This window comes from Camelina sativa, chromosome 15 (genome assembly GCF_030686135.1).
Source record: "Camelina sativa cultivar CO46 ecotype springtype chromosome 15, ASM3068613v1".
NCBI classification, from domain to species: Eukaryota; Viridiplantae; Streptophyta; class Magnoliopsida; order Brassicales; family Brassicaceae; genus Camelina; species Camelina sativa.
In genome coordinates this window covers 2,225,489-2,253,238 of record NC_141894.1, presented here as the reverse complement: position 1 = coordinate 2,253,238, position 27,750 = coordinate 2,225,489, and the positions used below count along the sequence as shown (strand labels likewise).

The following is a 27,750-nucleotide window of genomic DNA, read 5'->3' as shown; positions in this document are numbered from 1 at the left end:
ACAAGTTATGAAAATGTCTATTAGACTTTCACTATTTTGGATTACAGAGGTAAAAAAATGATTATCAAAAACATAATTACAACACTGTGGGAGAAGGTAGTTCAGCTTCAGCCTAATCTTGTTTTTAACAGATTATAATCCTATAAAAACAATTTCACTGTGAAGTTTGAGAAACTAGGAAAAATAAGACCAAGTGGTTTGGTTTGTCAGTAACACAAGAGAAGATCACTAACTAAGTCATCAACTAAATCGGACACAATCTCTTCTTCAATCTCAGCTCCTTCTTCGTAAGTCTCTCTCTTGTAATCTAACCATTTCCCTTCACAATTACTCATGTCATTGTCAACTAGCTCATCCATTATCATCTCTCTCTTCTTCTTCAATCCCTCAACCTCTTTCTTCACTTCTCCTGCCAACATCCCTACCCTGTCAAGAAATATGTCTTCTTTCCCTAACAACCCTCTGCAGGTTCCCATGAACATCTGCTCGCATTTGTGTGTTAAGCACTGATTCACCAAGTCAAACAGTGTTTTTCTCTCAATCTTGCCTCGCACATCTCTCTTACTTTCGATTTCATCAAAAAGGCTCAGAGGTAATATATCAGTAGCCATCCCCAATGACACCTCTTTAATCATCAGTTGGCCAGAGGCTATGATCTCGGTTATGTACTCGAGCTCCCAGTCTTGACCTTCTTCAGCTTCTGATAAAGCAATGGATTCTGCTGAGGGTTCAGTTTCTTCAATTTCTTTGTGATATTCAATGCTTGAATTTGAGAAACTATTGCTGCTAGAGATTTGGAGATTTTTGGCTGTGCTGAAGCTATCAACTTCCTGATCTTCTTCTGCCTGTATCATTAGGAAATATCAAAAAAAATCAGGTCAGTGTGTCAGAAAACCTTACTGAAATACATATATAGCAACTTATAGAGACAGTGGTGGTAAGCTACTAAAAGTAGACATATCCTTGTGCAGAATTAGGAATTAGCCATACGACTAACCTGGAATATTTTATTGTTGTACACTGAACTACAATCAGAATCAGATTCGCTCTCTGATAAACCATTATCCAGATCATCCGACGGCAATGATATCGTCCCATTCACCCAATCCTTTGTAATGGAACCAGACGACTCTTCTTCTTGGGTAAGACTACTGCAAGATGACTCAATCTTAGAAGTTAGCTCTCTGAGCTTTTTCTCCAGCAGAAAGTTTAGAGAATCACCATCGATCTTATTGAAACTAAGTGCTGATTCTGCATCTTGATCAGACTTTTTAGCGGAGGATCGTGAATTGGATGATAAACCTTTGATAGGGGATGAGAAAGTAAATGAAATCACATCCATGTCCTTTCGATCTTCGTCCCCTTTCTTCAACTTGCCATCAACGGTGATGTTACATTTTATCAACTTTTCACCCTTTTTGATCCGTTTATCACTGTTGTTTCCAGGTTCTTGCACCCCATTTGGCAGTTTTTTGTTTCGAGGAAGATTCTTTTTACTGGACAAAGATGAAGCAGTGTTCTTTTCCGCTGATTTTGCAGTAAAACGAAGCGTCTTAGTTGTAGTTCCGCTTTCCACCAAAACATTGTTTGCAACTTTGTTCATCACTTTGGTGCTTCTCTGGTTTGAAACAGATGTCTCAGGAAATTGGTTCTGTTTCTGGCTATTTGGCTTAACCACAGTTTTCCCAGTGCTAGCAGACGATTCTTTGAAACCATTTCTTACTATGCGGTTCTTAGTGTCCATCTTCTTCTTTTGGTTTATGTTGCCACTTGAGGGCGTTGAACTGTCTCGCTTGTGAATAGCATTGGTCTTTGCGTGTGCAGGTGCAGATACACAAGGCGGCTTCACTTTACCCTTCAAACCACCAAACCTGCTTTCTCCCAACAACTTATTTGTCTCTTGTCTCTTGAGTGATGATGTAGTTCTCTTTTCGTCGTGCTTTCCGCTTAAGTACTTATTGTTGCGGGTACCATCAGAGATTTGAGGGCTTGGTCCTTTCTGTGAAGCTTCTAGTTTCTCTCTCAAATCTCTGATCCTCATTGGAAGTGATGAAGAAGAATCAGATGATGAAAACCGCGTTTTAGCAACTTTCCGAGGACTTGGATCAATCATCCTTGAAGCTGCTTCCATTACATAAGCAGGGTTCCTGGACTGAACAAAACCAGGACTCCGGATAGGAGACAAGAGCCTATTGTGAGTGACAGGGATTGGCTTAGCCGACCTTGGAGGCAACGTTTCGGTTTGAAAGCGGTTAATAGGCCGGTTACACTCTGTATTCATTCTTGAATCCAAATGGTCCCAAGAAATACCATCATAGTCACTGCGGAGATTTACATAACCCAAATTCTCATATGCATCCCATGTGCTTGCCTTGCGTGAGGATCTGAGAGAATATGGATCAGAAGCGAAATTAGACTGGGACTCCAAGGCATTTTTTACAGGTAGAGACTCTAAACCCATGAGCCTCGCGACCACACTTGGAGCTCGGGAACCTTGTCCATCATCACTAGTGGCAGAGGATGTAGAGCAACTCAAGTCACTTCTCGGATTGTAAGTTGAATTCTTTCCAATATCATCCCTCTCAATCTGTTAAACAAATATCATATCAAAGACCATTGGTTCCAGCCATTCACTTAAACGAAAAGAACATGGATAAAAATGGAATTGTTAAGCCTTACCGGAGAGGGCCACGAGTTTGAGGGGTTTCGAGCATTTTGCTTCTCTTGCTTTGATGCTTCTGATACCAAAAAAACAAAAAAGACAAGACTTTGAGTCTATTGAAGTTGTTTGAATCAAGAAGTGCATATAGTATACAGAACTAGGCATCACATCAAAGATCACAAAAATATTGCAAACCAAAATCTTCCACAAAGAAATGTATTGATTCAGAACATAAATTTTCTACATATCAAAGAAAGTGAATCAAAAGGCATAACTTGTAATCAAACCAAGGGCTTCAGGACAAGAACAATTTCAAGACTTAAATCGAGATGGTATGAAGTTTGTTTAGTAGAACATTACCGCAGACGAGTTCAGAGTTGCTGCTAGAGGAGAAGAGCTTCTTCCGGGATTTACCAGACCAATCAAACAGATTTAGAAAACCTCCTCTGGATCGTTTCTTCTCAACAGCCTCCATTTCTATCATCTACATATAAACAGCAATTGAATTACTTCTATGAAAGGCATTATGTTATATGTACAATACACGACAGTGGATTTTGATTATAGGACTCTAAATATGTACTCAAGCTCTCAGGAGGACACTATTTCAAATGTAAATTTTGTTTGGCATTTGGATCAAAAGGACAAAAGACCAAACTTTGGAACAGTAACATTAACAGTCTACAACAGGAGTAATACAGACAAATCAAATGATTCAGCCAAAAAAAAAAAAAAAACAAAAAAACTCAGAAATGATTAGAATGGTACCAAATTCAAAATTGTGTAAGCGTTAACAAACAAAATGTAGGGCAGCACCGAGACGACAATGAAGGAAACATAAATCTGTGATACTTTCGAAACCCTAAAAACAAAAAAAAACAAAAAAGTCTTTCACTTCTGTCTCGTTTGCTCACAATGAGTATTGCTGTGTTTGTCAAACCAACAAGAACAACGACGAGAGTAAACAAATCAGAGGAAAGAACGAAAAAGTTGAGATTTTTAAGAAGTGGGTCAGAAGAATTTGGAATTTGGAATTCAGGGTAATGGTGGACTCGGTTAAGCAATTGGAATATGGGATTTTGAGGGATTTGGGTTAGAGTTAGGGAGACCCTAAAAGAACTAGAGAAGAAGAAGAAGAAGAAGAAGAAGAAGAGGAGCGGAGGGAGCTTGTGAATAATAAAGAGATGCACAGTGTGAATTGATGTGACAGAGAGAGACTTTGAATTTTTCAATATATCTCCCCCACCTCTCCCAAATTTAATGTCTCATTGTTTTCTGTAAAATAATTCTATTAAAAAAAAAAGACTTTTTTGCCCCATAATGTGACACACAAAACAAAACAAAAAAATTATATATTTGGATAAATAGCTTTTTGATATTTGGTGTGACACACAAAAGAAAATAAAGAAATTGATACAATTTGGTAACCCATGAATTAAGAGAAGTCGTTTTTTTCTTTTTCTTATATATTTTTCTACATTAATTTCCATCAATCAAAATAAGCCACGTGGCCAACCGTTTATATACAAGAGTGAGAAAGCTCCAACAACTTCTTCATTCGCTCGCTCGCTCGCTCTTCTTCTGATATTTCAAGAATTCAAGAATGGAACATGATCATCCCGATCACGAGGCTTTGAATTTATCATTGGCTCCGCCGAACTCCGACGACACAGCAGCAGCAGAGACACGCCCTCTCGTCCAATATCTCCCCGTGGTCGCGGCTCCGTCGTCGAGTTCTACTTCTTCTTTCGCTGGCTCCTCGGATGTGTCGTCACAAGGTCTCGCCCCAAACGATGGCTTGAATCTCTTATCGGGTTCATCAAACAGCAGCACAGCGGCTCTTCGTCTTGGTGGTCCCTCGAGTTCAACCCATGGCTTGGATCTTTCATTGGGTTTAGCCGCTGATCAGTCTCCGTCTCTGGGTCAGCCTCTAATAAGTTCTGGAGGAGATTCTCCGGCCCTTACTTCTGCATCGCACCAGGTTCTTTATCTTTACTCTCTCTCTCTCTCTCTCACATTCAACTTGCTCTGTTCTTTGCTATATTGGAATCACGTTTCAACCCATTCCTTTGGTTTTGTTACTCGATCGTGTAAAAATCAGGTTGCAAGTTCAAATCGATACTTGGCTAAACCACAGAGATCACTAGCTATTAACTTTCCAATGACCAAGATTACAATCGGAGATTGGACAAAAACTGCGGTCAGCTGTGATGATCTTATTGTTAGGTGCTACTTTGGAAGGCAAAAATTTATCTGGGAGATTCTTGAAGTGGTTCGAGTCAGAGGGAATGAAACAAGACAACTTTGGAAAAGGATGGCGATCAATTGGGGCGATGTCTTGTCCCTCAAAGCCGACGTTCAAACTGGATGCCTTGAAATCGAGGTAATATATTATTATTAGTACACATTCTTTAAAACTTGAACCTCATGCATGTTTGTATATGTGTTTTTCTCTGCAGTTGGGAGTACCACCAACGTTCTTCCAAGAGGGAGGTATAGGTTATAGAGGTAAATGGGCAGAGATCAGCCATTACACTCAAGATCATCCTTCTACTTTTTGCAGGTTGGTTTTTGCTTCCCGTGAACCCTTGTTCCTTTAATTTGCTTCTGTTTCTAATCTTTTTGTATGATTCAAATCTCTTTCATTTTTTTTTCTTTTCAGGAGACATGCACTATATTTTGATCCGGAAGTTCTAGAAACGAACTACAAAAAGATAGTAGCAGACAGCTTTTGGGCCAGAAGAACATTAGAAGTCCCTTTCCCATCATTACCGGACTCGCTTCACTTCGGAGATGGCCATGCAAACCTAGCGGTTGGAGATAACAGCCAGAATGCCACTGCAAATCGGTTGCTTGCACCGCAAGTTATTCACCATCTCAACAAATGAATGGACCGAATTTGGGAGGCACGTCGCAACAAACCCAAAAGAAGACGCATGGCAACAAGAGGCATCACTAAGGGTGACAAAAGGAAACGACATTGAGTAAATGACTCATTGCTGTCATGAAGCAGTCTTGTTTGCTTTTTACCTTTACGATGTAGTTCTGCTTTCCACCAAAAACCTTGTCTACAACTTTTTTGTTCATCATTTCCTGCCTCTCTGGTTTTATAACAGCAAATTAGTTTCTGGTTTTATAACAGCAAATTAGTTTCTGGTTTTATAACAGCAAATTAGTTTCTGGTTTTATAACAGCAAATTAGTTTCTGGTTTTATAACAGCAAACTAACGGGTTCCACCTTCTCCGTCTGGCCTCCGTTGAACTGTTTTGCTTGTGAGTAGTATTGGCAGATATAGAGAGTGACTTGAGTGATGGTTACAGGGTCTGCTCAAATTACTGCTTTATTTGTTTCCAAATGTAATCTGCGCAATTTATAATACATATTTGTTTCTTTGGGTACAAATTAATCTTCTACGACAAACCCAAAAATCATGACCTTGAAGAACTGTATTGAGAACTAAACCTTGGAAATGCTCATCAGGTTTTGGTTTTACTATTACAACTAGGATCATAACTTGGTTTTACTAATACTCTCAGGTCATATGAAGAAAACTATATGTATCAAGTATCAACTATCAATATATAAGAGGTCAAGCCATAAAAATTTGATAGAGATTACTTTAGCTCTTTTCACAGTTATCACACGGGTTTAAACTGCTTTTACAAATCCTCCGGTCGAATGACTCTCCAAAGTACTCTAGTAACATCTGTCTTCTGCATTCTGTCTGAAACATTCATAGATTTAAGACTTGGTAAGGATGAAGTAAAATCTTGAACATATAATCCACAATGGAAACAGACAACTAAAAACGTTTGCTTATCCATTTTGCGTTTTAACGATATTACCTTCAGCTCACAGTATTGCTGCATCTTCTTGGCCTGAGCCATGGCTGACTTAAATCTATCCATGTTTCTGCCTTGTCCATTACGCAGCATGCAAACGACTCTGCTGAAATCTTTCTTCTGGTACAAGCAAATGCACTGTGCTTGAAGCCCATCCCTTCCTGCTCTCCCTCACTCTTGGTAGTAGCTTTCTATAGCTTTCGACAAGGTATTGTGTATGACAAAACGCTGCAGCAAAACCAACTTTTTTTATTAGCAACAAAATGGCTGCACAGCTATGAACAGGCTTGACTTACCACGTCTGCTTTGTCTATTCCCATCCCAAATGCGATGGTTGCACAAACAATTCGGACTTCCCCTGTTTGCCATTTCCTCTGTACATCAACTCTCTGTTTTGCAGGTATACCAGCATGGTAATAAACCGTCTTCACCTTGCATTTCTCGTTCAGAAACTTCGCAACATCGACACATTCACTTTTGGAGAGACAGTAAACGATCCCAGACTGATCCTTGAACCGATCTTTTAACAGCTCTTGGAGCTGTTTGAGCGGCTCTTTTGTTTTGACGATCACCTCATACTTCAAGTTGGTTCTGTCAAAGCTCATCTTCAAAACCGGAGCCCTGGGAATTCTCAAGCTTTTTAGTACGTCCTGTTGTGTGGAAAAAAACGATCAAATTTGGCAAAATAGCAGTGTTCAGATCTTAAGGAACCACAACATACGATAGAGTATGAATGTAAAATTGTCTTCTGAAGCTAAATTGAGAACCGGTGCAATGGAATCCCAAGAACATTCAAAATCGTTCCCAAATTCAAAAGGATCTAATCATGGTGATGGTTGTTACCTGACAGACTGATTCAGTTGCCGTTGCTGTAAGAGCCATCACAGGAACACGGGGAAAGTTCTGCTTAAGACATCCCAGTTCCCTGTAGTCTGGCCGAAAGTCGTGTCCCCATTGACTGGAAAGTAAAACAAAATATCTTGTATATCACAAGGAAAATTTTCCCAGGTCGCAGGCAGAGATCTATTTTGATATTAAGGTGTTGGTGATGAACAATCAGAAGACATTTGTGTAGACCACAAGATATAATGTGTGAAAGAAAGGGAGAAAAGTATTGTACCTCACGCAGTGAGCTTCATCAACCACAAAACCTGCCAGCAGTCCCTGTTGTTAATGATGGAAGATGTTTAACATATTTCTTGTTGTTGTTATATATTATGTAACAACAACAAGAAAAACTGAATCTACCTTGCGGTCTAAGCATCTTAGTGTCTCCAAAAAGGATGAACTTCCAGCAATTTTTTCAGGTGTCACATATAAGAGTTTACATGACGGGTTATCTCTTCTGCAAGCAAAATGTCAATGCACGTATAAGCCTTTTAAAAGCATCTAGATGGTTAGATCTCCATTAAAGAAAAAGGATAAATGATGCCTAAGGTACTTGACTGTAAAAATGAAAGAAATGGGGAGAGGATCTTCACCTAAGCTCTTGTAATACAGCTGCTGCTTGGGAAGCTGTTTGCTGAGAGTTCAGAAAAGTCGCTGGTATCCCGTACTTAAGGTTCAGGGCAACTATCTGATCCTGGATGAGGGACAACAGAGGAGAAATAACTATGGTAACTCCAGCTTTTAGTGTTGCAGGAAGCTGTAAAACAAACAAAAGAGAAAAAATTCAGTATGCAGACTGTGGCAAGTCACGCCTTCAGGAACATATAAAGCTAATAAGGGATCATGACCTGGTAACACAGACTTTTCCCCCCTCCCGTTGGCATTAGAACAAAACAATCCTTCTTTTCCATAGATGCTCTACATGCTTGATGCTGCAGGGGCCGGAACACCTTGTTCCCAAAGATCACCAAATTTGCAAACTCCAGATCATCCAACGCCTGCAACTCTTCGTAACTCGGAGTTTCTTCAAGGTCCTTTTGTGATATATGTACAGAAGGTTTTCTTCCTGAAATCGTTGAAACTGAATCCTCCATAGAACAATCCTTCAAAGAAGAACAAATCAGAAGTTTCAGTTCAAGAAGAAAGTAAAAGTTTGTCACTAAAAACACAGTTCAAAACGTGAAGAGAGATAGCAAACCCCAGAAGCTGTCAAAGGAACTCACAATAAAACTATTTTAAATTTGTCACAAGAACCAAACCCAAATGAATGAAGAGCCAAGTCTTTGAAATAAAAAGCTTCTACGGATGATTAAACACAGATATATCAGCACATAAATGAGAGGGTTTTTGCCAAACAAAAAGGCTAGTTTTTTTATTGTTCTTCTCCCAAAAACCATGAAACAGTAACTGCAATGATGAATCTTACCATAGATCTCAAAGAGTGATTTATAGAACTTGTCTGTGGTCTCCTTGGAACCTTGAAGCGTGTCTCAACATCTTCCAAATCACTAGAAGAATCCAAATCCATTACCTCCGGGTGTTTCTTTGGCTCAGGAGAATCCTCAATGACATGAACTTGGACTCTTGAATCATCATCATCATCATCATCAGTATTGAATCCGTTATCACTAGGGTTAGCTTTATCAAACATTTCAGCCAATGTTCCTTGAGCTTCAGACTCTATAGCCTGTATATCATCCCATTCCTCAGTTCCTTCCTCAAAATCAGCTAACGCCGCAAGAAAATCATCTCCACATAACTCAACAGTGATGAAATCCCGACCATCATCGCCTTTTTAAAACAAAACACAGAAACCTAAGTAAACCCAATCGATTACGAATAGCGTAGAATCTAGATTCGAAATTTTGGTACCGTAAAGAGAGACGAATCGATCCAAGCATTTCTTTGCGGAATCTTCGTCGAATCCGAGTTGTGTAGCTAGGCTTATCAATCGAGCTTTCTCCAATTCCAGATCCTGATCTTTCATCTCCGGCAACGTAACAAGCGATTATTCCCGACAACGGCGATTAGAAAATTTTACTGAATTTTTTTAGTGCCCTTTCCGCACAAGGAGAAACTTCCAGCCTATTTTTTCCCGCCATTTTTTAAAACGCTACCGTTTCACTCTATTATAGATGGGCTTTTGGGCCCAAGTCCAATCTTCTCCGATCCTTGTGATTCTATTGAAAACCGGTCTCCATATCATCGGTTTCGCTTTTCCGGTTCAATTGATTTTCTAATAACCGCCGGTTTGATTTCTGGTTCTTATAATTCCGTCCGATTGCCTTTAAATTTTGCGTATGTTAGGGTTCGAATGGATCCAGTTTAGCAATTTCATTTTTGATATTCAACGATCTATAGAGGTCATTTTCCTAAACTTAGAGAGGTCACTCGATCTTAATTAATAGCTACGTAGCTCGGGGCCATATGGCCACTTGATTTTCTTTGTGAAGAAGGTCCACTGGCGCTCATCAATTTTCTAAATTCACCTCTAACATATCATCATTGGACTTATATATATTTTGATGGCTTTTATAAGTCAAATCTGTCTCCTCTTTTCATTTCACCTCTAACATATCATTATCGGATAAACCCTGATTGCCATTGGCTCGTTTATTTTGGATAAACTAAAATTATCATACAATACATATTTTTTTACATTGAAAATATAATACAATTAACTTTGTGAAACACTTTTGCCTAAAGCTACCACATAATATTACGAAGAAGAAGTATTAATTTGTATTGTGAACGGAGATCATCAAGACGAAGATTGTATGTGTTGATCTACACAGTTTAACAAATCGAATCACGTAGAAAAAACACAAAAATAGTTTTATTATCAAAACGAAAAAGCATACAACATGATGATCTTATTATAGACGCAGAGAGAAGCTATCATTAGCTTCGTCCTACTATTTTATCAGAGACGAAACGACTTACACACATTTCCTTACATCGGAAACCACACTTACATTATAGAGAGATACAATCTTATTTGTTATTCGAGTTCATTTGTAAAATTATAGTATTCAATGACCGTAGCAGTGGCAATGCTCTTCGTCATCGTGGTCATGATGCACGACGTGGTCATGATCCTCACACTCTCCTTTACATGAGTGCTCATAATGCTCATGGCATTGGGCTTCACACTCTCTTTCCCTACATGGGTAAGACACTGTGGCTTCGCCTAAGAACTTATCACAGTCATTAGCTTCAGTCTTCGGGATCTCTGTATATATATATATATATATATTTAAGAAGAAGAAGATGTTACAATCAAAGATTCAAAATAGTAATATTTCCTGCTTTATATTTGTGTGAAGATATGCATGCAAATGAACAACTTAATTAGAAAGGCTAGAACCGAAATTATACCGGCCGAAATGAACAAGAGAACGAGCAGAAGACTGGTGAAGCAGATGGAATTGAGGGTCCTTGCCATTTTTGTAGCTTTTGCGTTCTTTCCTTTTTATACTTAAGAAACTTGGGTGATACTTTCAATGGGGGTTGCGATCATATTTATAGTAAAATTAAAAATTTCGTTGACTTATAAACTATAGTACGTGTATATCCCACTAGAGTCGCAACGTCACCGTTTTGTCTCACGTGTTTAAGGAAGTCTTTCTAAGGCCCAGCTTAATTTCATACTTTCGTTTCAAAGCCCATTAGATGATAAAACCTCTCTATCAACCGGTGCTTGCTTTATTGAACGAACGTGTTTGTCTCTTTTTGTTGTTGTTACTACGCGTTTTTCTTACTATAACTCTAAAAGTGACAGAGGTTACATAATGCTATTGCTAGATGAAGTGAAGTAAAAGAAATCCTCAAAAATGTGGTTTTCTAAAGGTTGACAAATTAAGCTTCATTCTTAAGTGATTTTTTCTTGTGGTTGGAGTCATTATTCTTAAGTGATTTTGATTCCATTAATTGCTTCCTAGCTCGGCTAATTGCCGCCACTTGATGATCTAGCTCTTAATGAAGGACGTCATCTACTCATTAAATTTTCTAATTACTCGGTGAGATATTTTCTTCGGACTTTTCCGAAAGTTATAAAGTCAAATCTTTCTCCCTCTTGAATTTTCGATATGCTTCTATTAATTAGGTTAAAACTTATAGATGTTGGAAAATGAGTACCTAGTGTTGAACAAAATTGATGCCCACTTAATAATTTCCATATCAAACCAACTTTTTTCTTGAACAAACCCATATCAAACCATTATCTTCACACATTGAAAGTTTTCCGTTTTTTAGTTGTGGTGTTTACTTGAAAAATGAAAACACACACACACAAATATATAACTGTAGTTAGATAACTTTTTCAAATTAACATAGTTTTTTTTTTTGGATGTGCAAGTCAATTGAATTAAATAGAAATACACAAGGAACACAAACACATAATGAACAAAATAAATTAAATATACTGAATTTTAAAACAAACTTCTAAAGAGATTATATAATAGGAGAGACCTATATCCCATGAATAATTTTGGAGCATTGAATCTTAAGCCATTTGTAACTCTTTTTCAAAGTTGTCTTCATCTTTCCTTCGGCTGAATAAAGTTTGTATTTCGCCACTCGTCGCTTTCTCTTTATCTCTGGATCATTCCACCATCCTACGATTGTTATACAAACAAATCATTTTTCATAACGTTTAAACCATTATATATAATCATTATTTGTAAATTTTGCAATCAAATTTAAACACAAAAGTTGTACTTTATACATAATTTTTGATTACCTTTTAACGATGTTGAATGAGAGGTAGATTTTTTGGTGGGTCTAACGGGCAAGTCTTTGTAAGAAATTTTGCGCCATAGATCCGATGTCATTGGAGATCGATTATGTTTTGATTCTCTAACAACGTAAATTCCTCTGACAGGTTTTAAATCAGCAGGATCAACCAGTTGGAGGTTCCTATCTCCTTCATACGATTTGTAAGATCGTACTCTAGGAGATTGGAAATCCTCCATCTCAGTTTTGTCTCTCTTTTCTTTTTTTTTGCGTTTCCTCTCCTATTTCTTTTTTGTTAATTTTTTCTGCTTTAATACTCCGAATAAATAGAATCTCTATACTATTCAAAGCCTTGTATTTTGGTAGAGGTAAAATGTGGTGGAAAACAAAAAGATGGTTACAACAAAATGATTGAAAATAGAAAGAAAACTTATATAGCAAACAATAGAGACCTTAAACTGATTTGGTCTCTTTTTTATTTTCTACCCCACTGATAAATTTTTTATTGTTTGGTAATGGGTCAACAACATAGGAAGGGTCCGAACCATCATATTGTATTGTCATGTGTGCACAGTACAGAGAAATTGTGATAATTAATAAATTAATCACGACGAGATACGTGTCAATTTACATTTATTTACTCTCACATTCATAAAATAAGTAGTGTTTTTTTTTTTTGTTCTTCCTTTCAACTCGATAGATTTGATATTTATAAGTTAAAATATGAAAATATTTGCAAAAAAATATGAAAATATTTAAACTGTATGTCAAACTTTGTTAAATCAATCGAAGCCTTTATTATCGCCGTGCACTCTTGGCAATTAGTCCAATTAATTCGATTCGGATTCGATATCAAAACAAATAATATCTGTAACAGAAATTAGGCGGGAACGAATCAACTTGCGCTCGCTTTTTTATCTTTGTTCTCCCCAAGTTATCTTACTAATTCGAATTTATGCCCCTCATGTTTATAAAATTTCCAATTGAACCCTAAAAAGTTAAAATCCGTTTTTTTGTTTTGTTTTTGAAGAGCGTGGGCGTGTTTCATTCCTTTGGTGGAAATTTGATTTTAGTCGTATTATAAAAATAAAACCGTCGAAATCGTTAGGGTAGCGAAGCGAGATCGACGATGAAGGGAGGAGGAGGAGGAGGAACAACGTCGATGAGGACGAGCTGGACGATGTCAGTACGGAGGAGCGGGTACAAGGCTGTGGTTGACGGGGTTGGTGGTCGTCGGCGAAGAGAGGACGACATGGTTGAGATCCGCAAAGCTAAGAGAGAAGAGAGTTTGCTTAAGAAGCGTCGCGAGGCTCTTCCTCATTCTCCTTCCGCCGTTTCTCTTGATCAGAAGGTCCGTTTCTCCGTTTTATTTTAACAATTTTGCAGTTTCGTCGCGAAAAAATAATCTGGAGATTAATTGATGAATTTGGCTGTTGATTTCTGGAGATTCGTAGATCCGATTCCGATTGATTTTGGTATATCTATTTTTTTAATTCATCTATCCAATTCCGATCGATTTTGGTGTTTCTAATTTTTGAATTTGGTGTTCTTAATTTGTCGATTCGAGTTATTATAGCGAGTTGCGTTCTGAAATTTGACATTTGATGCTCGATGCGATCGTTCTGATTGCTACTTATTCATGATCGCTATTGGTTTATGAAGAATTTGCATGTACGGAAGCTTGATTATACAGTGCTAGAAGCCTAGAATTATCAGAAAGAGCTATTTAGCTTTCGTAGTTTGGTGTTCCCTTCTAAAATGGTGTTTGAAATTCTTTGAATGGACATATAACATTTCGTATGTATAATTGGATTATCAGTTCTATGTTTGAGTAGTTTGTATGTTCGATTGGTTACAGTTGATAAGCCGTATCTGGTCTGACAAGAGGGATCTGTTGATCGAGGCTACTACTCAGATCAGAACGTTACTTTGTGGTGGTGAGAGACATCCCATTCACTTATTTACTAACAAATTTGATACCTCAGTTGCTATAACATTAACAAGCTATTCTGCCACGTTTGTCTATGCTGACGGCATTTGCTACCTCGGTTGCTATAACACTAACATTGCTATAACATCAACGTTTTTGCCATTTTTATAATTTATAGACTGCAATGAACTCAGACCAGACCTAATGATGATGTCTTTGCTGTGTAAAGTAATATTAAAGTTAAGCAATAGCAATGTATATGCCTTTTCTAATGCTCTATTCTGTTCTTTTGGTAGAAATGTTTAATGTACACGTTGAAGAAGTTATACAGGCTGGTTTGGTTCCACGCTTTGTGGAATTCCTAACATGGGATGACTTTCCTCAGCTTCAGGTTAGCCTCGATGCATCTGTACGATCAATCTGGTTCTATCAGTTGCTTCACAAGCTCACTGCTTTCTCGTTTCATGGAACAAATTTTTTAGTTTGAAGCGGCTTGGGCAATAACGAATATCGCATCTGGAACATCTGAGAACACTGAAGTGGTGATTGATCATGGAGCGGTTGCAATGCTAGTGAGACTTCTCAGCTCACCATACGATGTGGTCCGTGAGCAGGTATATGATGTGTTGATTGGTCATCATGTACCAATGCTATGTGGTTCTCGAATTTTTATGACTACTAAGAGCATGTGATTGCTTCTGCAATTAGTAGATTTATAAGATAAAGAAAATGACAAAGATCAATAAACAGAAAGCAAAAGTTTTGAATTTATTGATGACAGAGGATACAAGGTTTAGACTATATATAGTTGTAGGTTTAATAAGTTCGGTCGAGTTTGTTGTTTCCCTCCCACTTTTCAGCTGCAACTAAGCTCTTCTGTATGCTTGGACAATCAGGTTGTCTGGGCATTAGGAAATATTTCTGGAGACTCTCCTAGATGCCGTGATATAGTCCTTGGACATGCAGCTCTACCTTCTCTATTGTCGCAGTTAAACCATGGAGCCAAACTTTCTATGCTTGTAAACGCCGCTTGGACTTTGTCTAATCTTTGCAGAGGAAAGCCTCAGCCTCCATTTGATCAGGTATGTTTTAAACCTATCTGGGCCTTGTTATAGCTTCTTGTCTTGCACTCTTAATATATTTTGGTCCAGCATACTTAACAGCTGTTAAATTGGTTTTCGCCCATATTATGGTGATCAGGGCCTGTTTAGCACTAAAATATTTAATACTGTAAAAACTCTGGTAACAAGGTTTGGTTCTTGAGCCTGCTTAGTTGTTCTGATAGGATTTGATGAATGTGTTATTATTTTAGACATCTCACTTGTATATGCCCACAGGTGAGTGCTGCATTACCAGCTCTTGCACAACTCATTCGATTAGATGACAAGGAACTCTTGGCTTATACGTGTTGGGCACTGGTCTATCTGTCTGATGGTTCAAATGAAAAAGTACAAGCCGTGATAGAAGCCAAAGTTTGTGCACGACTTATTGGTCTTTCGGTGTGAGTGTTTGACTTTATCACTTTAATTTAACCAAGAAAATTCAGTCATATATACTGATGGCTTTTTTGCTTTCTGAACAGCCACCGTTCACCTTTAGTTCTCATTCCCGCTCTTCGCACCATTGGAAATATTGTAACTGGAAATGATAGTCAAACTCAGGTAAATATGCGGCTACAGATAGGAATTTAGTATTAGCACTACTATAACTGGCTTTATACAATTTATCTTTCTCAACTAAAAATTAAATAATATTTGATTTTTAATCATAATTGTGTTCTCAGAACTTTTTTCTTTGTGATATTCTTAGCATATCATTGATCTTCAAGCGCTCCCATGCTTGTTAAATCTTCTAAGGGGACCCTATAACAAGACCATCAGGAAGGAAGCTTGTTGGGCAGTCTCTAATATCACAGCTGGTTGTCAGTCGCAGATTCAGGTTTGCCAATACACGTCTCTGGACTTCTCTTTTTAATCGCAATCTAATTAAGACGTCGCGCTGAATATTTGCCTGTACTTGTTTAAATCTCTTCATAGGCTGTAATTGATGCTGGTATATGTCCTGCACTTGTTAATCTGCTCCAAAACTCTGAACTCAATGTCAAGAATGAGGCTGCCTGGGCTATCTGCAACGCTATAGCTGGAGGATCTTACAAGCAAATCATGTACGTAGAACTTAACCTAACACAAAGCTAGGACAGATTTAGGCAATCAAATATTCAGTAGTTTGAATATAGAGTCATGAAAAGAGTTATAGCAGCAGAACCAAATCTTATGGTCTCATTCCATTGAATCTATTACAACTTTTCTTGGCAGAGTATTCAGCAGGTTGTTTTATACTTTATACATTTCTTGAACCCGTGTCGGTCTGTTTCAATCCTTCCAAATCTCACACGCGGTTTGCTAATGTCTTGACAGGTTTCTAGTAAAGCAAGAATGCATCAAACCGTTGTGCGATCGTCTTACATCCTCAGATACTCAACTCGTCATGGTTTGTTTAGAAGCACTCGAGAAAATACTGAAGGTGGGAGAAGTTTTCAGCACAAGAGACGCTGAAGGTATTTACCAATGTCCTCAAACAAATGTAAACCCGCATGCTCAGCTGATAGAAGAGGCTGAGGGACTGGAGAAAATCGAGGGCCTGCAATCTCATGAGAACAACGAGATTTACGAAACAGCGGTGAAGATTCTAGAAACATACTGGATGGAGGAAGAAGAAGAAGAAGGAGTTCAAGGGCAACAAGACATGATATATGTCCCACTTGACAACTTTGCAAACATGCCAACACCCTCAGGCACTCTCAGTGAGATGTACTGCGGACCTTAAGAGGTAAGACTTATATTTCCATGCGGAAACTTTACTTGTTTTTTTGCTTACTCATTATGGAATTAGTAGGAACAAGCTCTTGTTACGTTAAGGAAGTAGGCGTTTGTTATATAGATCAGAGTCTGATTTGGTTTAATTTAGTCTAAGAGAAACTTACGAAACTCAAGCCAAAGCAATTTTGTTTCGGTTTGGTTCGATATTTATGACTTTAGTTCTAATTTACTTTATTTCTTGTTTGGTGTTTTTCTGATGATTCAGGACAGGCAGCTTTGGCAATCATACATTCAGCTCTGTTCATACACTAACTGAAAATGGAGGTTAGAGATTACATTGCTTGCTTTCTACAGTAACGTCAATGTTGGTCAGGAGTAGTAGTAGTTTGTATTCTGGAACAAACCTTACATTTTATATTATCTTCTGTCCATAGATCCTCAAGAATCATCATTAATATCATCTTTACATGTAAATAAACCATTATAAACTCGTTAAAACCCAAGTTACAAACACTCAATACAAAAGTGATGATGTCCATCTATGTAAACGCCGTAAGAAGTGAAGAAAAATAGCAGAAGAAGCCGCAGGCTGCAGCTAAAGCCACCGAGGAAGAGAGACAACACAGTTCGTTTTTTTTCTTCAGACCATATGAGGATACAGAACGAACACTCAGTATCGCAAAAATGTGGTGATCGCGTTTCAAAAGAATTAAAGAATGAATTATCACACTTTTCCTTGGGTCACAAGAGAATTTCCTTAAGGATTAAGAGTACTAGCATGATGAAGCAGAGGATGACAAGAACAGACGCACACATCACCATACCTCCTTGTCTCTGTGTACGTTCCGCCTGCACAAGTGATTCCGCTAAAACATTTAGGCATGAAATCTTATAGAGAGTATACACACTGGTCTTAAAAAAAGTTTACCTTTTGCAGCTGTTTGAGACCATCGTCGACTGTACTAGCAACGTTCTGGATATTATAGTCAATCCGATCAACTATGGTACCCTGTCACGACAAGTTTTGGTTTCAAATTATAGTATTTCTAGAATCAGTGACTTAGAAATTAGACACCAGTTTTAGTGGTATACCTGGTCTATAACAAGCGCGGAAAGATCCTTCATGATCTGAGCAAGTTCATTTACGGATTCAACAACCTGTCGATGAGAAGAAAGTGAAAAGATTACGAAAGTGTACTGAAAATAGTAACGATAAAGAGCAGTAAGAGTTGCAAACACTAACCTGTTGAATCTCTTTCTCCCTCTCTACAGATATTTCTTCACTCTTTTTTATCTTGCTCATTTGATGCTCACTAAATACCTGTAGTGAAATTCATATATTGCATTATTACAGAAATTAGATGAATAATGGGTAATAAGATTGTGACAAAGGAGTCATACCATATCCTCGAAGTCATCATCTTCTGCTTTATATCTGTTTCCGTTCAGATTCATTTCTAAATCCGTTCCGTCCTGATGATACATCATAAGTCACAGCTTCTTAGAAACAAAAATAAAATATACAAACAAGTAACAAGAGCACAATGAAATTCATATAAACAAAAGTGCAGGTGAAGAACAGAACAAAGACTCCAATGGTGAAGGCTCAAGCATAGGAAATGTACAGAGAGTCATAACATACCTCTTTTTGCAGTCTCAAGCGTTTCAAATATGTAGACTGTTTCTTGCGAAGCTCCATAGAAAGGTTTTGGAGATCAGTAGCAAGTGATCGCTGTTATAAAACACATAAGACTTAAAAAATTAGATAGTGATGAAAAAACGAAAGGAAACGCCTTCAAGAGACGCATCAAAGTCAAGCACACCAACCTGGACGTTTTTTCTGACATTTGAATCTTCAGAAGGTCCAGCTGCAGAAAGCCTCTGAAGTTGCTTCTCAGATTTCTTCAATAAGAAAGTAATCTCTTGTGTCAAAGACTCGATTTGATGTTGATCCTCTTTATCATCCCCAAATGAAGGCATCAAAGCTTTCGCATGAGCCTTTCCCAATTCAGCCATTTTGATTCTTGCACGCTGAATGTTAACTGAAATCTCCTCAGATACATCAACCCAGTCTGGTGGTAATCCCACTGTTACCGTACCTCTACTTTGACATTGAAAACAACAAACAATACTTTCTTCAACCAAGTTCTTACGGAATCACCAAGCTTCTAACATTTCAATGGCAGCAAGAGAGAGAGAGAGAGGGGAAGAGAAGTACCTCGAATTCCCAGGATCCTCAGTACTGACTGGAGCATAAGAACGATTCGGATGCAACAGAGATGTGCTCGCCATCTCGATCACCGGACCTAAGCCGGATTTAGCTCCCGTCAACGAATTGTTCACCGTCACTGTAGACGACCCAATCGGAGCACGAACGCTCCTCAGAGTGTTTCTGTACTTCCTAAACAACAACGTACGATTCCTAGTCGCCATAGCAAAGCTCAAAATATAAACCCTAGAAGAATCACAGTGACAAGACAAGTAACCAAGATCTCTACGAACGTCTAGATTAAAGTTCTCGCTTCTCCTCCGATCCGGAAGCTATAGATCTAAACGAAATCTCGGTTCCAACATATACAAAGCAACGAAACAACGACGGCAACGGCGGAGACCGGCCGATCTCCGGCGGGATGAAAAATCTCCGACGGCTTAAAAAAAAAAAAAAAAAACAGTTATCAGATTTACAAATTCAGAATTAAAAAAAAAATGAATTAAAAGCAAACAGTTTGACAACAAAGTCAGACAGACGTAGCAGCTAGAAGAAATCTGCTGCTTTTAGGTACACCTTTTAACTGTTACATCTTAGAAAAGAAGCCAATGAAAAGTCGTCACGTGTCCAAAAAGGACAAACAGCATGACGTTTTAAATTAAAAAGCTTGCCAACGTCATGTTACTTGAATGTAGTTTTTACACGTCGGGTAAAAGTAATAAAAACGACATGCATTTCGTAGACTTTACATATATAAAAGTGGCAGCAGGCCCAACACTTTTTATCTATTTTTCCGGGAAAGACTCATCATTGAAAGCAAATTAAAAGAAATAAAAAGACATAACTTAACGAAATAAAAGAGAAATAGAGAACTTGTCTCCTCTGTCTCTCACTCTCTATCCAAAATAATTAAAAACGACGAGAGAAACCAAAGACAAGAAAAACTTTGTTAAAAAAAAAAAAAAATCAGACCTTAGAATCGTGGTCTTTGTATAATTGTATCTGTCTTTCCCATTTCGTTTGATTTCTTCAGACAATCATTATAATTATTTTCTTTCCTAAATCGATTGATTTCTTGAAAACTTTTCTTTTCTGTTGTCGGGTTTTTAATTTGGGTTCTTTGCCGGGTTGTGATTTTGATTAGTTTTTTTTTTTTGTCAATAATGGATTCTGATTCATGGAGTGATCGTCTTGCTTCAGCTACAAGGAGATACCAGCTAGCTTTTCCATCACGATCTGGTTCGTTTTTTAAAGATTTTATTTTTATTTTTCTTCCTCTGTTCTAAAAGATTATTATTATTATTATTATTATTATCTGATCTTTTGTTGGCTGACAAATTGATGGGTGAAGGTAGTTAGGTGATAGACTTTGTGTTCTTTTGTACCGAATTAGAAATCTTGATTTTGTTTCAAGGTTTGCAGAAAGTTTTGTCGGAAATAATCGAGTTTTGTTTGGAAGGTTTCGTCATTTGATTGGTACTTGAGGAAATGAAAGGATAAGGGCTTTTATATTTGATTATGATATGGAAATTTCATACCTTTGTTGATTGTTATTTGGTTGGTTTCTGGTTTTACTCGTTTTGTGAGAACTTGGATGAGAAAATATTCAAAAAGTTGCAGTCTTTGAAGCATTTTAATTACTCCTGTGGTGCTACTATGCTCAGTGTTTATGAACCTGAGGAATCTTAGGTTCATATATTACTGTAACCACAGAGTTGGATTTTGTTTTGTTGTAGTTATTGGGTATGTATTTGATGGATTTATTTGGAATTGCAGATACGTTCTTAGGGTTTGAAGAGATAGATGGAGAAGAAGAGTTCAGGGAAGAGTTTGCTTGCCCTTTCTGTTCTGACTACTTTGATATTGTATCTCTCTGCTGCCACATTGATGAAGATCATCCCATGGAAGCCAAAACTGGGGTGGGTAATCTTCTTTTTCTATTTCGTGAAACAACCATTTATGACAATTTTTTGAAGTAAATAATGGTGGTGTTTACACATTTCTGTTTCATCACATGATTCTCAAAAACTTAGACTGAGCAGTGTTGGTTCCTCTGTTGTTGTTTCTTGGAGGGTTTGACTAAAGGCAACTGAGAATATTAGCATTTTTTAAATCTGATTCACAAAGGAATAGTAGAATCAGCTGTGTGTATTGAATCTATTTCTGGGGAGCTTTGTTTGGATTCTAAATGACAACTTAGCGGTTAATTAGTGAATTGTTATTGCAGGTATGTCCAGTTTGTGCGGTTAGGGTTGGTGTTGATATGGTTGCTCATATAACCCTTCAGCATGCTAATATATTCAAGATATCCTTGTCTTCTCAGGTCATATATGACAATCAATTTTCTCTATTAGTGTTTCTACAATCTGCTGTTATGTTGTGTTGTAACATTCCTTAACGAGATATTACATGCACCGCAAGAGAAAACCAAGAAGAGGCGGGTCACATTCCACGTTATCGATCTTGAGAAGAGAGTTTCCTGACGGAAACTTTCAGAGCCTTTTTGGGGGACCTTCGTGTATTGTATCTTCTTCCTCATCAGCCAATGTAGCGGCTGACCCATTGTTATCATCGTTTATTTCACCTATCGTTTATGGTTTCTTCACTTCGGAGTCATGTGTAACTACAGAAACTGGTCCAGACAAGAATATATCAAGTCAGAGTTTACCTGAACGGTATGCTTCCTCCTTCTCAATCATTTGGTGTGCCTAACCTATTACGGTCACCTTTTTAGTTATAATCTATCTAAAGATCTGATTGAACCTCGATGATGATTCTTGGTTCTTTTAAGTGTTTGCTCTACAACTTTGCATTGGATCATTTGAATGATATTTGTAATCTTTTGAGAAATCATTAGTATCGTTCGATTTTACTTTTGGGAACTTAGGACTTTATGAGCTAAATTGAAACTATTTGATCAAGTTGAGTCATACTCCAATATACGTGTGGATCACTGATAAAGATTTTGTGGATGATAGGAATGCAATAAAACCGTCTCTATCAGCTGAGGATCACAAGCAGAAGTTGAAACGGAGCGAGTTTGTACAAGAGCTAATGAGTTCTACGATTCTTGATGACGGCTTATAATGGAGTATTGCTTCTGGTAACTTCTAAGCAATGAGGGAAACTCCATGTTCTGCCTCAGAGAGAAAATGTACGGTATTGTTGTTGGTGTGGAGCAAATAAAGGAGAGTGCTTTGTAGGGAAAGAGAGGAATTACGAGTCAATGAGTGTAACTTATGAACACATTAGCTTCTATAGTTAACGCTCTATTTGTCTGTAGGTCATAAAACAACCAAAGTGTAATCTATTTCATTGTATTTGCCTCAGTTCTTCGTTTCCAATTCCTTAATTAGGTCACGGTTTACGGTTTGGTATGCTGATGAGAGACTACTCGTAAAAGTTGGCACTGTAGTTTTCTGAAACAGAGAAAATGAAGTCTAGAGACTCTACAACTCCATCTAAGCTGTTTATTCTAGCATGGAACAACTAAGCCTATTAAATGGACTCTAGTTCCCAAGCCGAGACACAGTCCGGTCAACCGAAAGATTTAAGACTGAGAGAAATGGTGGGGGCCTGCGCGAACGCAAAGCCCCCCTGCCACAAATAATGACGTAGGCTCTTCCTCTTGGGAAGACCTTAAGCATAGCACCCTTCCGGTATGTGCAATGGAAGTCACTAGCCTAGGCCACTCGTCTTCTTGATCGCGAGTTGACCCCGTCCAGGTAAGTGATTTGCTCTATGTCATGAGACTCTATTTTATACCCTGTTTCATGTGCCTCTTTTGTTTCGTGTTTCCGATGTGGGACTTTTGCTAAGCTCTACTACACTTTCCGCCGTTTCTATCTTTGCAAAGGTAAAACATCCTGTCGTTTTTGTTATATGAACAGCATGTCGGAAAGAGTTCGATATAAAACGCTAACGCCAACAGCTTTGTTTAGATTCTATACTGGGCCGGTCTCTTTAATGGCCCAAAGTCAATTATTTACTCAGATAACAATGACTATCGGATCCAGCTGAAGTGCGAACTGCAAAGAAAAGAAAGAGATAGTGTTGTTGGCTAAGGCCAGAAGCTATAGAGTTAAACGAGTTTGTAAAGCAACAATAATTAGTCATGCAAATCTCCAAGAATATGTAAGTTATCTGAATTCAGACTTATTGTTTGAAAAGAAAGCAAAAAAGCTGCATACAATATTTATTCTCAGCGGTTGATCAAATTATTGAAGCATCTTTAACATTGATCTCGCTATTCACAAATTAAATTATTTATCTTCACTGATCATTTTTGTTGGATTCAAACTAAATAACTAATAATTGAAGCACAAAAATCTAATTTAAAAAATATATAAAATAAAGGGAAATTTTGATTAAATTACTTTATATATACAAGGGAACTATAGTGCACCCGTGATGTGGATTGCATGTCCAACGAAACATTATATAATCTAGAAGACGTACTTTAAAAGTTGAATATTAAAAAAGGTTATCAAAACAAAAGTCTTTAACACAATAGTGGTAGTTCATTCATGCGCGCTAGCTATAAGGCAGAGTATATTGATTCATTCGCTAATGTACTGTTGGAGCCGAGCTTCGGCCTAGTTAAAATATGGCTGCTTTTCCATTTTCCAAGGATCAATTCATCTTCAAGATATATTAGTCTATGTGTTCCACGGTTCCAACCCCGAATCATCTAAGAAGAAAGATTGTTTTTTTCTTTTTGATTGTTGAAAGTTTGATTGTTGTCAAATATAATTCATATATTTAAAAGCGTTACTTCTTTGGAAAAAGGCAATTTTTAATTAAGCATATACTATATATTATAGTTGGTGATTAGTCATTTATCGTGGTGTTTTTGGAAGATTATGAACAAGTGGAGCCTTTGAGAGTGACTTACAAATAAATCGCATAGGGCATTAGGATGAACAATAACTATTGCTACTGGTTTGTTTAAAGTTTTTGTTCAGAAGAAAAGCAATATCACTTTAAGAAAGCTATATACATAGTAGATTATAATTTTCTTTGTATAGTATAATAGATTAGTTTATATATCTTAGTGTTGAGTAAAAAAAAGTTTTGAAAATGAGCTACAGTATTTATGATATGCTTCTGTTAACTACACTAAAATAGTATATCACTAATCCACAAAAAGATTGTGCTTTAAAAATTAGTGCAAGTAGATATTTTTGTTAAAAGATTGTACGTACTAACCAGTGCATATTTCAATTAATTATTGTATTTAGGAGGAAAGAAAAGGTTTATATGGTAGTAAGTGGGATAAGCTTAAGCACTAGTGCACTACTACTGGGATAAAGAAAAGCAAGCATTAACCTTAACCAACTAACTATACTATACTGTATTTTTACTATATTGTAATATTGATTTTCAACTTTATCTTTCTTAGATTTTACTGTATATTCAAATTAACTTAAGTTTAGTTAAGTTCAATTCAATATCTAATATATAATCAAAACTGGAAAAATTTAGTTAAATTAAGTTCAAGGAAACTAACCTGTAAATCTACCAAATTAAGTCCAAACCAAAAGGCAAAAAGCTACCATAATCTCTTACAAATTTATAAGTACACTTCTTGGAATTTATATTTATAGAGCTTATTGCGTATCTTTGTAAACTTCTATCATAACACGTGTACCGTCGATTTCACAGAGTAAGTTGAACTATTTAAAGAAACATGAACAAAAGAGGAAACAAAAGGACAATGTGTGAAAACCACTTGGAAAACCTAGTTAAGAATAACAACCTCAACAAAGTATCTATTGTGAAAATATGTTTGGTCTATTTACAGAATTATACAAAGGTTGATTCTAGTCTAGTATTATTTTTGGTAGGGAATGAGTCACGAGCTTTTATAATAGCAAATATTGGCAATGCCATTGTTGAAGTTGTCAGAGTGTTACTTTATTATTTATAATTTTTGAGTGGTGATCCTTTTTTCCATATGACGTATATAGAAGAAAAAGCTTACTAGGACCACAACAACAATCATAATAATAAACGATACAATTGACAACCCAAGCACTACTACTATGGGGAAAAAATGGTTTTAAGTGGGATCATTGTAGCACGTCAAGCCAACGCTACAGTTAACATAAACACAATATAGCAATATTGTTTAATTTCAATTATATCTCCAAATTATAAAGTAGGAAAAGAAAAAAAGAAGAAACAGAGTAGCATAAAAGTTGAAGGTGATTGGTTGATGAGCCACACTTGTAATTCATATATTGGTTAGTCTCTCTCTATCTGTCTTCTCCCTTCCCTCTCTCTCTCTCTATCTACTCATGTGTGTGAATGAATCTCTGTTTCTTGTTTTGGAACCGATATGGCTTCCTAACAATTGGGCTTTTCTCTGCCTCTTCCTAGGAATCTGAAGTTTTCTCTCTACTCTCTATACTCTTTACTCTATCACTCCATCTGTGTAAGTTTTACTCAATCTCTTCTCTTTACTCTTTATAGAATTCGCAACATAGGTTTTGGTGTGTTTGATTTTGACCAACATTTAGGGGGGTTTGTATTTACTTCTTTTTGGAGTTTGTTTGGTATTTGGGACTCAAAAAAGATTTCAGTTCTTGTGCTCTTATCTTCTCGTTTCTCACAATCTTTTTAACTTACTTTAGACAACAAGTCTGTCTCTTGATGATGATTCACATATGGGTTTGGTCATTCGTGTGGTTTTGCGTAATACCCAATCCCAAAGATCTTACCTTTTTTTTTTCTTGCAAGTTTCCAAATCGGGTTTGAAATTCGACAAAGATTTTCACATCCAAGTCTTATAACTTTTGTTGACTTTTTCTTGTTTTGTTTGTTATATCTTCCGCAGAAACAAATCTCTCTTCGTCTCTCAGCAACATCGATTTTTCAGTTTTTCTTTTTTGGGAAGATGGCTATGCAAACTGTGAGAGAAGGTCTCTTCTCTGCTCCACAGACTTCTTGGTGGAATGCTTTTGGATCTCAGGCGCCGTTGGCTCATGAGAGTCTTGCCGGAGATTCTGACTCGTTCGTCGGAGTTAAGGTCGGATCTGCCGGAGAGACAGAACAAAGTGGAGATAAACAGAACAACTCTGTAACTCACTTAGCTTTCTCACTTGGTAAGTGACTTCTTTTGTCTCTCTCTTTAAAACGTCCTCAAATGGATTGTTCTAGTGAAAATATCTGAATAGTACACAATGGACTTTTGTGGCAAGTCCTAGAATATGAGAATGAATGTTATCTGAGCTAAATTGTCTCAAAGTAAAATACAAAATTCTTCAGACACTTTTCTTCAGGATACAAAGATGATTAATCAGAGTAGTTGGAATAATTACGATTGTGTATTTATTAGGTGATGTAAAGAGTTCAAGGGTTGTGTCAAAGTCTCATGGAGCTGTTTTCACAATGCAATCGCCTAGTTTGGAACTTGGATTTACTCACCCATCGGTAAAGGTTTCCACATTTAAAAACATCTACAAGGAATCCTATGATCATTTCCCTTTTATTGTTTCTGAGTATGCTATTTATTGCTATTTAGATCTACGCAAAGTATCCTTATGGTGAACAACAATACTATGGAGTTGTTTCAGCCTATGGATCTCAGAGCCGATTAATGCTTCCCCTGAACATGGAAACAGAAGATGGAACCATCTATGTGAACTCAAAGCAATATCATGGAATCATAAGGCGACGTCAATCTCGTGCAAAGGCTGCTGCTGTTCTTGATCAGAAGAAACTGAGTACTAGGTCTCGCAAGGTACTTATAAAATATAGAAACTACTTTGATATTTTTGTTGCAAATGATTTCTAATTAGTGTGTTTGTTTTAATGTCATGTGTGTTGCAGCCATATATGCATCATTCACGCCATCTCCATGCATTGCGCCGTCCTAGAGGATCCGGTGGGAGATTCTTGAACACTAAAAGCCAGACCTTGGAAAAAAGCGGGACCAATGCAAAGAAAGCTGATGGAAACAAGCAGGTTCAGCCTCAGCAGAGTAATTCTCAGAATTCTGAAGTTGTTCATCCGGAAAGCGGAATCATGAACTTATCGAATGGACTAAATGTCACGGGATCAGAAGTTACAAGCATGAACTACTTTCTGAGTTCTCCTGTTCATTCTCTTGGTGGCATGGTAATGCCTAGCAAGTGGATAGCAGCAGCAGCAATGGATAATAATAGCTGCTGCAATTTCAAAACCTGATCCTTTACCGTTTCACAGTCAAAGTGGGAAAAGAGAACTCTTGCCTTGTAAAAAGGACAATGAGTTTTTCTTTTTCCTTCTTGGTTTAAAGGATTCTCCTTTTTGCCAATCCAATTGGCTGTGAACAGGCAAATCATCTTTGGCTCATTCTCTTCTCAGTTAAGGTTTCTTCGCCGGCAGGTTAAAAGAACCTTGATTTATCCTTCAGTCTAAAAGTAGTTAAAAACTGGTGAAGAACAATGGTGGGTTTGGTCACTAACCCCACTTGTTCTCCAACTAGTAGTGTGTGTGTGAAGAAAACTCTTGTTCTCTGATTTTCTGATTTTGTCGCTCTCTCGCTGTTTTTGTGTGTATCTCAAACAACTGTAAGAACTTTATATGTTATGTGGCTTGTGTAACATATTTAAGACGTGTGTTTTTGTATATTTGGTCCAATCTATGTTATTAATTTGCTTATTATTATTTCAATATCAAT

At 37.3% G+C, this 27,750-nt stretch overlaps 9 protein-coding genes and 1 non-coding gene across 14 annotated transcripts; 4 read left to right on the top strand and 6 right to left on the bottom strand.

Annotated features, from left to right (window-relative positions):
* Positions 1–8: 8 nt before the first annotated feature.
* LOC104744725 (uncharacterized) lies at positions 9–3,955 on the bottom strand. Its single transcript, XM_087489576.1, has 5 exons — positions 3,431–3,955; positions 3,023–3,146; positions 2,680–2,738; positions 998–2,587; positions 9–845 (listed from the first exon to the last, which is right to left on the bottom strand). The coding sequence occupies exons 2-5, from the start codon at positions 3,144–3,146 to the stop codon at positions 207–209; spliced, it is 2,412 nt and encodes an 803-aa protein (XP_087345702.1). The 5' UTR covers positions 3,431–3,955; the 3' UTR covers positions 9–206.
* A 267-nt stretch (positions 3,956–4,222) lies between these two features.
* Positions 4,223–5,793, top strand: LOC147926215 (uncharacterized). The gene is made up of 4 exons (XM_087486927.1): positions 4,223–4,643; positions 4,764–5,045; positions 5,122–5,225; positions 5,325–5,793. Exons 1-4 carry the CDS (start codon positions 4,266–4,268, stop codon positions 5,548–5,550), a joined length of 990 nt encoding a protein of 329 aa, XP_087343053.1. The 5' UTR covers positions 4,223–4,265; the 3' UTR covers positions 5,551–5,793.
* Positions 5,794–6,089: 296 nt separating this feature from the next.
* On the bottom strand, positions 6,090–9,461 carry LOC104744724 (ATP-dependent DNA helicase Q-like 1). Of its 2 annotated transcripts, XM_010465820.3 has the most exons (10): positions 9,266–9,461; positions 8,820–9,184; positions 8,242–8,496; positions 7,987–8,150; positions 7,754–7,850; positions 7,626–7,669; positions 7,349–7,463; positions 6,802–7,155; positions 6,509–6,733; positions 6,090–6,387 (listed from the first exon to the last, which is right to left on the bottom strand). In XM_010465820.3, the coding sequence occupies exons 1-9, from the start codon at positions 9,378–9,380 to the stop codon at positions 6,677–6,679; spliced, it is 1,566 nt and encodes a 521-aa protein (XP_010464122.2). In that variant the 5' UTR covers positions 9,381–9,461; the 3' UTR covers positions 6,090–6,387; positions 6,509–6,676. The 2 variants fall into 2 exon arrangements, with proteins under 2 accessions (XP_010464122.2, XP_087343804.1); XM_087487678.1 differs by lacking the exons at positions 6,090–6,387; positions 6,509–6,733 and having other exon boundaries at positions 7,025–7,155; positions 7,349–7,528; positions 9,266–9,425.
* A 746-nt stretch (positions 9,462–10,207) lies between these two features.
* On the bottom strand, positions 10,208–10,901 carry LOC104744723 (defensin-like protein 205). Its single transcript, XM_010465819.3, has 2 exons — positions 10,772–10,901; positions 10,208–10,625 (listed from the first exon to the last, which is right to left on the bottom strand). The coding sequence occupies exons 1-2, from the start codon at positions 10,836–10,838 to the stop codon at positions 10,426–10,428; spliced, it is 267 nt and encodes an 88-aa protein (XP_010464121.1). The 5' UTR covers positions 10,839–10,901; the 3' UTR covers positions 10,208–10,425.
* Positions 10,902–11,688: 787 nt separating this feature from the next.
* LOC104744722 (uncharacterized) lies at positions 11,689–12,420 on the bottom strand. Its single transcript, XM_010465817.2, has 2 exons — positions 12,135–12,420; positions 11,689–12,009 (listed from the first exon to the last, which is right to left on the bottom strand). Exons 1-2 carry the CDS (start codon positions 12,364–12,366, stop codon positions 11,864–11,866), a joined length of 378 nt encoding a protein of 125 aa, XP_010464119.1. The 5' UTR covers positions 12,367–12,420; the 3' UTR covers positions 11,689–11,863.
* A 651-nt stretch (positions 12,421–13,071) lies between these two features.
* On the top strand, positions 13,072–17,401 carry LOC104744720 (importin subunit alpha-7). Of its 3 annotated transcripts, none has more exons than XM_010465812.3 (11): positions 13,077–13,478; positions 13,986–14,064; positions 14,354–14,448; positions 14,540–14,671; positions 14,954–15,139; positions 15,395–15,558; positions 15,640–15,718; positions 15,867–15,995; positions 16,094–16,221; positions 16,475–16,886; positions 17,142–17,401. In XM_010465812.3, exons 1-10 carry the CDS (start codon positions 13,257–13,259, stop codon positions 16,881–16,883), a joined length of 1,623 nt encoding a protein of 540 aa, XP_010464114.1. In that variant the 5' UTR covers positions 13,077–13,256; the 3' UTR covers positions 16,884–16,886; positions 17,142–17,401. The 3 variants fall into 3 exon arrangements, with proteins under 3 accessions (XP_010464116.1, XP_010464114.1, XP_087344981.1); XM_087488855.1 differs by having other exon boundaries at positions 13,162–13,478; positions 17,147–17,401; XM_010465814.3 differs by lacking the exon at positions 13,986–14,064 and having other exon boundaries at positions 13,072–13,478.
* Positions 17,268–19,647, bottom strand: LOC104744721 (syntaxin-43-like). 2 transcript variants are annotated; one of them, XM_010465816.3, is made up of 8 exons: positions 19,095–19,647; positions 18,704–18,977; positions 18,519–18,608; positions 18,278–18,349; positions 18,120–18,197; positions 17,969–18,034; positions 17,805–17,885; positions 17,268–17,725 (listed from the first exon to the last, which is right to left on the bottom strand). In XM_010465816.3, the coding sequence occupies exons 1-8, from the start codon at positions 19,307–19,309 to the stop codon at positions 17,618–17,620; spliced, it is 984 nt and encodes a 327-aa protein (XP_010464118.1). In that variant the 5' UTR covers positions 19,310–19,647; the 3' UTR covers positions 17,268–17,617. The 2 variants fall into 2 exon arrangements, with proteins under 2 accessions (XP_010464118.1, XP_010464117.1); XM_010465815.3 differs by having other exon boundaries at positions 18,704–18,980; positions 19,095–19,620.
* Positions 19,648–19,868: 221 nt separating this feature from the next.
* Positions 19,869–22,414, top strand: LOC104744719 (protein DEHYDRATION-INDUCED 19 homolog 3-like). Its single transcript, XM_087489144.1, has 5 exons — positions 19,869–20,324; positions 20,862–21,004; positions 21,313–21,392; positions 21,497–21,760; positions 22,064–22,414. The coding sequence occupies exons 1-5, from the start codon at positions 20,249–20,251 to the stop codon at positions 22,170–22,172; spliced, it is 672 nt and encodes a 223-aa protein (XP_087345270.1). The 5' UTR covers positions 19,869–20,248; the 3' UTR covers positions 22,173–22,414.
* A 240-nt stretch (positions 22,415–22,654) lies between these two features.
* LOC147926214 (U1 spliceosomal RNA) lies at positions 22,655–22,818 on the bottom strand. Its single transcript, XR_015583221.1, has one exon. It is a non-coding gene; the product is annotated as a U1 spliceosomal RNA (small nuclear RNA).
* A 2,364-nt stretch (positions 22,819–25,182) lies between these two features.
* Positions 25,183–27,698, top strand: LOC104744718 (nuclear transcription factor Y subunit A-2). Its single transcript, XM_010465810.3, has 5 exons — positions 25,183–25,521; positions 25,924–26,191; positions 26,425–26,519; positions 26,611–26,829; positions 26,919–27,698. Exons 2-5 carry the CDS (start codon positions 25,984–25,986, stop codon positions 27,273–27,275), a joined length of 879 nt encoding a protein of 292 aa, XP_010464112.1. The 5' UTR covers positions 25,183–25,521; positions 25,924–25,983; the 3' UTR covers positions 27,276–27,698.
* The last annotated feature ends 52 nt before the right edge of the window (positions 27,699–27,750 follow it).